We start from the raw sequence: 12457 nt of genomic DNA, 5'->3' as shown, positions 1-12457 counted from the left end.
TTTCTTCCATTCCTTTCTTTAAAAGACAGAGTCTCACGTAACCGTGGCTTGTGAGTTTAAATGAGTTATGAGTAGAACTCAGTGCCAGAGTCAGGATTGATCCGTAGTCACAAAGGTAAGCTTCCTGTATGTGTGCTGTCACTGACAAGCCCACTGGGCTCTGATGTTTAAGAGTACTTGGATTCAAGATCTGCTTTCTTTGCATACAGCCTTGTGTGATCTTGAACAAGTAATTCAACCGGTGGAGTAGGGATTCAACGTGACATACTACGGCCACTCTGAGTCACAGTACACGAACTCTCCAGAGTGGTCACTGTTGGCTCTTCCTGCGCTCTGCTAACATGCTATAAATGAACTAACCATTTATAATTGCACTCAAATGCCTGCAATGTATCTGACTCCATTTCAGAACTCCAGAGGCCACAGTAGAAGAACAGTCTGAGCTACACAGGCTATATCACTGCGGTCAATTTGGTCAATAACCCCCAACTGTGTCCTGATTTCTCTGCTGCTTTTCACTGCTCACACAGCACCTTGGCCTGTTCTCATTGTTGGGACAAAATTATTCCCGAAGTGTCTTACTCTGCCACGTACTCATGGGACTAGGTTATTGTGAGTTTAAATGAGTTATGAGTAGAACTCAGTGCAGAGGAACCACTAAGTTGCTACTATTTATAATTGAAACAGTTTCTTATAGTAATGTGACCAGCTCAGCACCTAAGAAAGGAAGCTGCTGTCTCAGTCGACCCTTAGAGGTGCTGTGAAATAATCCTTCTGCACACTGTGAACATACATTACTCTCACTGAGCAGTGAAGAACTGACTGGACGGTAGCCAGGCAGTCAGTATAGCCAGGGCAGCCAAACTAAGAACGCTGGGAGGAAGGGTGGACCAGTGGGGTACCAGGAGACACAGAGGCAGCAAGACATGCTGGAGAACAGGTAAGCCCCAAGATATGTGTAAACACATAGATTACTAGAAATACAGCTAATTAGAGTGGTAAGAACTAGTTAGAGAAAAGCCTGCACTATCACTTGAGCATTTGGAATAAATACATGCCTCAGTGTGTTTATTTGGGAGCTGCTGACGGGACAGAAACTTCCACCTACATAGAGCAGTATCTCGGAGGAAACAGGTAGGTTGGGAACTAGGCAAATGAACTGTTCTAGTTAGGTTTCTATTGCTGTGGTGAAGCACCATGACTAAAAGCAAGTTGGGGAGGAAGGGTTTATTTGGCTTATACTTCCACATCATAGTCCACCACTGGAGGAAGTCAGATCAGGAGCTCCAACAGAGCAGGAACCTGGAAGCAGAAGCTCATGCAGAGACCATGAAGGGGTGCGGCTTACTGGCTTGCTCTCCATGGCTTGCTTGGCTTGCTTTCTTATAAAACCCAGGACCACAGCCCAGCATGACCCCACCCACAATGGGCTGGGTCTTCATCCATCAATGGCAAATTAAGAAAATGCTCAACAGGCGGGCCCACAGCCCCTTCTTATGGAGGCATTTTCTCAACTGAGGCGCCCTCCTTGCTGAGGATTCTTGTTTGTGCCATGTTGACATAAAACGAACCAGCACACAGTTCATAGTTCACAGCCTTACAAAATCTTAATTTGGTCGATTTCTTCGCTGTCTTTAATTCTCCCATTTCTCATACATTCTTGAGTTCTTTTTATTATTCAGGACATAGCATAGATAAAATCAAAGCAGAATTTTCAGATGATAGTGTTCTGGGAACAGTACTTGAAAGGCTGAGAGTTAGAGGAAAGCAGGCAACGAGACAAACCAAACCCAGACTCACGAGAGTGAAGCCCTCTAACAACCTGCATCAATACAGGTAAACATCCATTTACATCTGAAATATTGCACAACATACATTAAACAGGAGCCTATGATCCTGGCATCACATCCAGGGATTAGTCAAGCCAAGCAGATCTATCAGGACAGAGACATTTAAAACTCCTTTGCCAAGTTCAGCCGATTTCTCTTACCTTTTGAAGCTGATGTGGTGTAGACAGGCAAGTCTCTTGCAGCTCTTCTTAAAATGTCTTGCTGTCTTTCTTGGCTGAACTCCTTCTCATAACGTTCTTTTTCCAAGTTTGACAAGTAGAACTAGAAAGAAAGAAATTAACTACTAAACCCGTAATTCTTAGTTAATGTGCTGAGGAAAAGCTTTACCTAAAATAGGTGGAGTCTCATGAAGCAGAACAAAACTTGTTTCCAACTTAACTTTATGTACATTTTAACAAAAACTGCACAGACTAAAGGAGTTAGGCTGGGTGGTAGTACCACGTGATTCAACCCCAGCACTGGGGAGGCAGGGGCAGGCGGAGCTCTGTGAGTTCAAGGCCAGCCTGGTCTACAAAGGGAGTTCTAGGACAGCCAGTGCTTCACAGAGAAACCCTGCCTTGGGGAAAAAAAGTGTTAGGGCTTCCTAGTAATGACTGGACAGGGCAGGAAATCCACTATTTTTGCACCTTTGCCTTTTACAGATGAAATTAAAATCCTTAATAAAAAATAGTTTAACACATCTATTCATTCAGTAAAAAAATACTGGGGGCTGGAAATATGGCTCAGTGGAAGAATGACTGCCTAGTGACACCAAGTAATTTTTTTTTATAAGTTACTATTAACTGGGTATAATGCCTCGTGCCTGCGATCCTAGTACTTGGAAGGCAGCAAAAGGACTGCCATAAGTAAATACCTGGGCTGCAAAGTCTGACAAAAGAAAATTATGTAACAATAGATAACATTAAAATAAGCATATATATAAGTAAATATGAAATATTTGTAAGTGAATTAAGTAAAGTAAAAGTTACTGCCAAGTGTTTTTATTCTCCACTTGCACGTTTATGTATGTGTTCACAGTGGGTACATGTATGCTAATGCTGTATACATACATGTATACATGTGTACGTGTGTGTGTGTGTGTGTGTGTGTGTGTGTGTGTATAGATGTGTCAGAGATCAGTGTTATGTGTTTTCCTCAATCACTCTCTATTTTTTGAGCCAGAGTCTCTCTCTCTTTGGGGGAGTATGTGGGGAGAACAGGGTTTCTGTGTAACTCACTTTGTGGAGCAGGCTGGCCTCAAACTCAAGAGATCTGCCTGCCTCTGCCTCGGAGTGCTGGGACTAAAGGTGTGCACCACCAAGCCCGGCTCCCTCCACTCAGTCTCCTCCCAGTTCTCCCTGAGTCCCGGAAGTAGGGATACAGTCGCCCATTAAAGGCTGAGCACTCAGCAAACTATTTCTCAGTGCTTTGAGCAGCTATGAGTCTCTGCAGTAATGCTGCCACCCTCTATGAAAAGAAGTTTCTCTGACCCGAGCTGAATTCTACAGAAACTTTTACTTTTTTTAAAAAGTTATTTATTTATATTTTACGTACAAGTGTACTGCATGTACACCTGCAGGCCAGAAGAGGGCGCCAGATATCATTACAGATGGTTGTGAGCCACCATGTGGGAGCTGGGAATCGAATTCAGATCCTCTGGAAGCGCAGCCAGTGCTCTTAACCCTTAAGCCATCTCTCCAGTCCCCCGAAACTTTTACTTTTTACAAGGACAGACAAAGGTTGATATGCTCGGTGAGAGGGAGACCCCTGGCAAGAAATCCCATGTTTTGGGACTCCTTTTCTAAATGCCTAAGTGACATCAAAAGTCACCCATTCATACTTTCCATTGTTTTAAACTTTATTTTTTTCTTCTAATTACGTGTAGGTATATGAGCGTTAGTGTAGGTGCTAGCAGAGTCCAGAGATACTGAATCCCTGGAGCTGGAATTAGCGCTCTGAAGCCACCATCTGTCATGGTGCTGGGCACTGAACCAGGTCCTCTGAGAGCAGTCAGTGCTCCGCCTGCTTGGCTACCTCTCCAGCCCCATCATTTTTATTTTTGAAAAGCCAACCAACTGTGCTATTCTCTCCAGAATTACCAGGCTCATCATCTCATTGATAACCTCCTTTCCTCAACAAAATATTCCTTTCAGAGGTGTTTCTGGCTAGTTTTTATTGGGGGGTTAGTTTTTCTTATATCATATTCATATATCATATTCATATATCATATTTTTCCCTTCCCAACTCCTAGATCCTCCCCAACTCCCTACCAACTTCATGTTCTTTCTCTCTCTCCAAAACAAACAAAAACCAAAGAAAAAAATTAAAACAACAAAACACAAAAAAACATCATGGAGTCCTCTAGTTTATTAGGGTCACGCTATGCAGCTGGCCTGGAACCAGCTATGTACCCCAGGCTGGCCTTGAATGTTCAATCCTCTCTCCTCTGCATTCCCAGTGTTGGGATTACAGGCCACCAAGGTCACCTGGGTTAATTTCAGAAACATTTTCCCTACCAAATATGAATTTAATTTCTCTTCTTTTTATGTCCTTCCATTTTCTAGGACTTCTTGTAACTAGGAATTTCTGTGTTTTTAATCAAGTCTATTTCACAGATTTTCTTTTTAAAATTAAGAATAACTTAGACTTGTTTTTTTTTTAAATGTTTCATATTTTAACAACACTGACTATTTTTGCTCGTGTTTTCCTAAGGAACTATTACCTGGAATTTCACATGGTCACACTTAAGGAACACTGATCTGGGCTAACTCAAACAGGAAGCTGCCCCACTGTCGCATATACTATTCTATATCTGAAGTAAGGCAATAGCTTGTGACTCTAGAAAGTCAGGGATTCCAGACTGCAGCATTACTGGCAGACAGGTGGTCTGTATTCTCTGGCTCTTCTTCTCTGTGTCAACCACTAAGGTAAATGCTCTAGCTTCTTCCAACTGCTTACGAAATGTCAACAAGCACAGTGCATCAGAATGCTATTGCTGTCTTCCTAGATTCCCCAGCACTGCTTTCACAAAGTGAACAGCAGAAAGAGCACTCAGAACACATGCACACTGTCTTAAGGTGAACACAAACTTTCCTCAGCCTCACAGCTGAACACTTTCAGAAAGAAAGATAAAATCTCATGGTATGATGTTCAATAAATATTTAGCAGAGAATCTGGTCAGAAATCTGCAATTCCTCAGGCTGAGATATTTAGCCTGTAGTGATATTTCAGACCTTGGCTTGATTGCACATTTGTTTGCCCATCTTTACCATTACTGCGATGGTTTGAATCCAGAATTCAAAGGTTATTGTGATGGATTGGATAGAAATGGCCTCCGTAGACTCAAGTGTTTGAATGTCTGACCCAAAGGGAGTAGCACTATTAGGAGGTGTGGCCTTGTTGAAGAAAATCTCACTGTGGAGGTGGGCTTTGAGGTCTCACATCCACTCACTGTGACACTCTCTCCCCGCTCCATGTGGATCAAGACACAGAACTCTCAGCTTCTTTCGCAGCACCATGTCTGCCTGCATGCGCTTGCTATGATGATAATGGAGTAATAAGCCTGTGAGGCTGTAAGCCAGCCCCATTCACTATTTTCCTTTATGAGTTGCTGTGGTCATGGTATCTCTTCATGCAATAGACACCCTAAGATAGTTATAAAACAATGAGAAGCTTAAAACAAATGAAAAATTTTCAGATATCAGGGTATACAACACTCAATACTACTGAGTATAATTCAAATTAAATTATATATGCCATTATTACCTTAAATTCAATGTTCAGAAAATTCCACTTAAATATTAGACCAAGGATGGCTCAGCATGCCTTTAGCACACACAAAGTCCTGGGTTCAATCACCAGCAGCAAAATAACTAAGAATAAATGCTTCTAAATTATTATTTTTGTTTTAAAGAGATAGTTTTGCTACATTGTTTAGGGTGATCCCAAACTCCTGGATTCAAGCAAATCTCCTGACTCAGTTTCCCGTGTAGTCAGACTACAGGCTCACTCCAGAGTCTAACCATAAACATATATTAAAACCCTGTCTTAAAACAACAGCTATAACAAAACAATAGCTAGGCGGTGGGGCTGAAGAGATGGCTGGTTCAGTGATTAAGAACATCTGCTGCTTCTGCAGAGACCCTGAGTGCAGTTCCCAGCACTGGCATGGCAGCTTACAACGGGGTCTCAGCACTTGTCTGACCTCCACTAGCACCAAACACATGCAGTGCACACTCATACACGCAGGCAGCACACTCTGTATAAAAATAGTGAATCTTGGGGCTGGAGAGATGGCTCAGTGGTTAAGAACATTGCCTGTTCTTCCAAAGGCCCTGAGTTCAATTCCCAGCAACCACATGGTGGCTCATAACCATCTGTAATGAGGTCTGGTGCCCTTTTCTGGCCTGCAGGCATACACACAGATAGAATACTGTATACATAATGAATAAATAAATATTTAAAAAATAGTGAATCTTTAAAGTTAGCACTGTTTTAAATGGCACAGGTTCAAAGATGAATAAACTAGGAGCCTTAGAGATGGCTCTGTTTAAAAGCACTGACTGCTCTTTCAGAGGACCTGGGTTCAATTCCCAGCACCGACATGGCAACTCCAGGATCCAACATCCTCACACAGACATATATACAGGCAAAACACCAATAAAATAAAAATAAATTTTTTAAAAGATGAATAAAGGCAAATATTGCCTTCCAAACAAAGAATTGTAAAATACAAGCCAGTGCAATAGAATTACAGGTGCTATGCCGCCCAGCAGTGGGCTCTGTGCACTAGAATATCTGTACCTGCCAGGAAGGTATCCACCGGAGCAGTAACAGCAAGACTGTCGTGAAGTGACCGACCACTTTTCTGACAGACCTGATGCCCTCACCCGCATTCCTGGTAGTGTAAATCTAGATAATACCCACGGCTGGAGGTGGGAGTTGGGTGGGGGTAGGGACATGTCATTGTGATTGCTGTTGTCCATCTGTCTTACAAACGCTGAAGTCTGCACCCATGCAGTAGAGCTGCGGTCTCAGCGGTGGCCACCAGCCTTTTCTGCAGTGGCTGATAGTTAATAATGAGATACTTATAACTGGCCAAAATGCTAAGAGTAAGTTGACTGTTGAGTGGTCAGCTCTCAACACAACATCCCCAGCATCCCTTCCAAAGCTCAGGAAACACGGTGGGAGGAGGCAGCAGAAATAGAAGGACGGTGTGATAAAATACTGTTTTCTGGACATGACATGGCTGTGGTAAAATATTATTTTAAGGTGTGTTACTTTTGTTTACGCTCTGGAACATTTGTTTAATGATACAAAGATCTGTTTAATTAAATAAAAGTCACCTGTGGTCAGGAGGCTGCATCATCAACTAGCTGACAGGGAGGGGTAGGGAGAAGCCAGGTGGAGAAGGGTTTTTAAGGAGGGGCGAGAAAAAGCAGAAGGCCACCTTGGGAGGCTGGGGTGAGCTGCTTGTTATGGGAGTGGGGTAGAGGAGTCTACCAGCACCTTTGAACCTTGAGTTCTTTAGAGGGACAGAGATGCAGATAAGTCCCCTTTGTAACTCTGAAAGAGTCGGTGCCTTAGGGAACAGAGTATCTTCAGGCTGCAGCTGGGCTCCTGCAGCCTGACCTCTGCTGGCAGCAGTGGAGTTGCAGTTGCTGACTAGAATGGCCTTAGCACAATAGGCAGCAATAATTAAGAAAGGACAACAACTGGTCACTGCACTCAAACTCAGCAGGCATGGCTACCTGCACAAGCCTGAGTCAACATGCCATCACAAATAGGAGGCTCCTAAGGCCTTACCCCAAGCTGAGCTGGCAATTAATGGTACCAGAAATGGGGGAATCATTTTTATTCAGCGGTGTGGTCACAGGTATATTGCTCATGCTCCAGTAAATAACTCCATACCCACGCTCAGGCAGGTCACCCTAATCCAACTCAGTGAACCATAATCACACACATTCGTGTGTGTACAAAGGAGGGACCTTGTTGGGGAAAAGGGATTCAGAGGGCTGGGTAAGATAATGGCGACTGAGTATGATCAAAATACATCATAAACGTTAATGAAACCAAAGAATTTTTAATTTATGTTAATCGTAATCTTTATTCAAAGTGAGGTGAAATATTCATTTCAAATGAGATTCTTGGAGACAGTTGTATCTAAGCTAGATAAGGGGTGTTTTCCAGAAAGACAAAGGAAAGAATCTTGGCAAGGGAACAATGAGAGCCAACAGGAGGTGAAAACAGCCTGGTGCTGGAAGGCTAGTTCCCCTGCAAAGGCAATGGTGACTAAGGAGCTAAGACTGCTGCAGCTCACAGAGCAGAGCTAGCCTACTAGGTACCACGTGCATGAACATGATCTGTAGCTTGCAGTAGACTGGCAATTTCTGTACAATTATAAGCAGGAAACAGTGGTAAGATTCTAGCAGGTCAAGGAATGGCAAACTTGGCTCTGACAGGCCTTGCCTCTCCCCAGTACCTCTGCCTTGCTGTTAAGATTACATTCCTAAAGATTATATTCCACCAAGGCCCATTCTCTTATCTGGGAACTTCCTTCCCGAGACTGACCAACCAGGTTCCAGTTATCAAAGTTCAGCAATCAAAAGCCTCCTTTTGGCTGCCCTGATTAACATGCCCAATCAAAACAAACAAACTCTTCCTAACAAGGGGTTTCCCTTCTCTCTTTATAAACTGCCCTTTGCCTGTGGACCATGCTGGTCTCCTTTTGTCCCTCCCTCTGGTCTCTCAGTAGTGCCATAGTTTAGATTGGTGTACAGGTCCGATCCCCCAACCCCACCCCACGCAGTTCTCATACACCTTCTGGCACCTGTCTTCCCCAATCAGCATCAGCTAGTTGTCGAGTTTCCCTACAGGTGAGTCCAATTTTCCTTTTAGAGAAGGTAATATTTTGCTGGGCTTGGGGGCTCATGCTGACAACCCAGCACTTGGCAGGGCAGGCTGAGGTAGGAGGACTGCCAAGATATAAGGCCAGCTTGGGTTACAGAGAGAAACATTGTCCAAAACCAAAAATGACAGAAACAAAACAAGAAAAACAAGCAGGTATCTATCTTAAGGAGATGGCACAATGACATCTGCGGCTGCCCTTTCAGCAGTCTTTCAGGTCTGGTTTAGACAAAGGTGGCACTGCAGGACACAACAGGAAGCTCAGGGGGAGACTGAGAAACATCTCAGCTGGACTCCACCTCCTCCCTGAGCACTACAGTCTAGCTACCACCTAAAAGGAGCCTGTTCCTCCCAGAGTACCTTTTACCCAGCTATGCTAGACCATATCACTTTTCCAACTTTGCTTCAATCTTCTAAATTTATAATTGTTCTGCCATTTGCTCGTTTGCCACCTTTGACTTTCACAGAAAGACCAGGTGTCTACTGATTTCCCAGGCACTCTCTAACCCAGCAGATCAGACACAAGGCTAGAAGAAAATTCCAGCACTATCATATCTCAACTCCCCTAAAAAAATGTAGTTTTTGCTTTTTAAGCCGATCTGACTCCCCGAGCCCTAACCCTCACAGTCTTTCCATAGCAGCAGCTCACGAGTTCTGCAACTTCATCTATAATGCTGCTCATAACCGTATGGCATCTCAACGAGAAAAACAATTTTTGGTTTCACTTCTGCTCTTGGCCATCAAAAGGCTTCGTTTAGGTGGCTCTTGAGGACTTAAAAATTCATTCAGCATTTGTCAGACATCCATGATGTGCCAGATTTTCGGGCGGGGGTATTGTGAAGTACTGAACACAGTCAAAGATCTGTGTCCCAGGGACTTGAAGTTTGATACAGTGAAACATGTCCAAGTACCAGGTGAGCTCCAGATGTATAGTTTGAATGTAACTAGCCCCCATAATCTCAGAGGGAGCAGTATTATTAGGAGGTATTGTTGTGGGATTTCAAGCCAATCCATTTAGCCAATGACTTTTGGAGCAAGTCCTAGGGTGTGGTCTTGTCTGTGTCTGTGACCACTTAAGAGCCAGAGAGGTGTGACCCCTCTCCCTCAGCACTCTTTCTCTCTCTCTTCCTTTCTACCTCCCTCAGGTGGTCAGAGTCAGAGCAAGGAGCAGCTGGTCCCTGGGCAGAACAGCAGGACACGGGCATCTGATCTGTATCCGAGAGTGTTTATTCTTATCTTACACCTAAATATATTCTTGAGACCCTTTAACACCACCATGCTCCCGCCGTGGTAACAATGGACTAAACCTCTGAAACTATAAGCGAGTCTCCTCAATTAAATGATTTTCTTTTAAAAGTTGCTGTGTTCATGGTGTCTCTTCACAGCAATAGAAACCTTAAGATAATGGCAGAGCATTATCTGTACAGTTCTACAGCAGGGCCAGTGGACCAAACTTAGCTGGAAGAGTCTGTGGAGTAGTGAGAATGTATGGGACAATAGGTATAAAAAGGTAAGGTCGAGGCAATACAATAAAACCACCACGGTAACATTTAGCAGTCCCATGATGTTAGGCCACTCTTAGAGTACTGTACACATTTTATGTGTACTTACTACTTATCCAATCCTTCAGCAATCCCATGCAGGACACTCCCACGAGGGAGTGCTGTCTATCTCATTTGCCAGAGGAAGCGTTAAAGGAACTCTCCAGAGACACTGCTGACAAGTGGCAGAGTGGCATGACTCCAGAACCAATTCTTGGCCCCTCAAGCGTCTGAGGTAGAGTTCTCGCTGCTCTGATTCTCTACTTATTTCCTGTGTTGGGAACATTTACTTGTTACACAAGCTTAATTCTCTTTTAGCTTCTGTCGTTTTGTTTTGAAATAGGGTCTTACAATGTAAACCCGCCTACCCGTGCTTTCCAAGTGCTAGGATTAAAGGCATGCACCTCCATGTCCTGTATTTTCAAGACACCACTACTAAGAATCACTTAATTAGGTATTTTTCAACTTAAAAGATTATGAATGGATAGAAGTTTGTAATGTAACTTTAAGGACTAAAATTACCAATGTTCAAAGAACATATCTAACAAACAATAAGGTTTGATTTATGGGTTTACTTTCCAAACGGAAAATTGGCAATAGCTTGTATAGCCTTATCTGCTCAAATTCAGCATACGTGAAACTGACAGCAGCTCCGATCCCAGAGAGACATGTACAGCCCTACTGTAACCATCCTAAACAACAGGCCTGGTAAACACAACATTATCCACCACAACAGAATAATAATAGCAAAAATGACCTACAACAACACAGATGAACCCTATAATTAGAATGCTAAAGAAAAGGCAGACACACAACATTTAAGAGAATGAGAGACATGAATCTATGTACAAATAAGGCAGAAGAATGATTTGTTATGAGGTGACTGATGACGGGAATATTCTGGTCCCTGAACTTGCTGGGATAATGGCTAACATATGTACTCAGTTTCTGTGAAGTAACGTTTTGTTTGTTTTTGAGGCACAGTCTCTTTACTAAGTAGCTCAGGCTGTCCTGAAATCTGCTGTGTAGACTAGGCTGGCTCCAAACTCAGAGATCTGCCTCTGCCTCCCAGAGCTGGGATTAAAGAGTAATCAGCTACTAACTAGTATTAACTAGTTTTATGCCAACTTGACACAAGCTAGAGTTATCTGAAAGCAGGGAAACTCAAGAAAATGTCTCCATAAGATCTGGCTGCAGGGGATTTTCTTCATCAGTGAGGGAAGGGGCAGGACCTAGCCCACTGTGGGTGGGGCTATCCCCAGGTTGGCCGCCCTGGGTTCTTTAAGAAAGTCACAAGGAGCAATCCAGTAAGCGCACCCCTCCATGATTTCTGCTTCTGCCTCCAAGTTCCCGCCGGGTGTGTTCCTTCCTCCCTGACTTCTATGAACACTGATGTGGAAGTGTCAGCCAGATCAACCCTTCCTCCCTGACTTGCTGTGATCATGGTGTTTCATCATAGCAATAGCGACCCTGACTGAGAAATCTGGCCTAGTTTGTGTGACATCTTACCAAGGGTACACCTGGGACTTTATTTTCTGTATACAGACTGTCTATAGAATATTAAATGGAAGTTGGTATGTTAAATTAAAAGGTCTATAATTTTTAACAAATTCTGAACAGTTAACATGAAGGAAAACAATTATATTACTTCTATCATCCAATATTTGAATATTCATCCTGAAACAGGAATATCTTAAAAATTGGAAAATGTCAGTCCTCACATGCATCCCACAGAGACAGACACAATTTTCTGAGAAGAAAACCGAAGCTCAGAAATTAATGTGTAGAAAAAAAATAAAAACAAAAACAAAAACCTCAAACAGTCTTAACTCTGCATATGCAGTGTGTGTGTGTGTGTGTGTGTGTGTGTGTGTGTGTGTGTGTGTACATGCTATTTGCTTGTTTGGGGAAAGGGTCTCACAGTGTCCAAGGCTGGCTTTGAATTTGCAATCTTCCCGCTGAAAGCTACATTAACAGGAGTGCACCACCACCATGCCCAGCCTACAGAGGCAGCTTGATCACCATGAAGAATTCATCCGTGTCAAGGTAAGAAAGACTCCAGTCGCAAAATCTTCTGCACTTAAATGTTTAAAATATTTTCCAATTGCATCCTCCAAGCAGAGAAATGCAGACATCAAGACGAACCCTGAATAACTGTTTTCCATAGTGACAGGTAATTTA

The 12457-nt window shown here is 43.2% G+C and overlaps 1 protein-coding gene across 2 annotated transcripts in view; it reads right to left on the bottom strand.

The window, feature by feature from the left end:
• Zdhhc20 (zinc finger DHHC-type palmitoyltransferase 20) overlaps positions 1–12457 on the bottom strand; it is a 61402-nt gene that overhangs the window by 29709 nt on the left and 19236 nt on the right. For both annotated transcript variants that reach the window (XM_038310079.1, XM_038310080.1), the window contains one exon: positions 1991–2111. In XM_038310079.1, coding sequence (XP_038166007.1) covers positions 1991–2111 — 121 coding nt within the window. The remainder of the gene's footprint in view (positions 1–1990; positions 2112–12457) is intronic.

This window comes from Arvicola amphibius, chromosome 13 (genome assembly GCF_903992535.2).
Source record: "Arvicola amphibius chromosome 13, mArvAmp1.2, whole genome shotgun sequence".
Lineage (NCBI taxonomy): Eukaryota > Metazoa > Chordata > Mammalia > Rodentia > Cricetidae > Arvicola > Arvicola amphibius.
The sequence above is the reverse complement of the archived record's forward strand: the minus strand, read 5'-3'. Positions and strand labels throughout refer to the sequence as shown.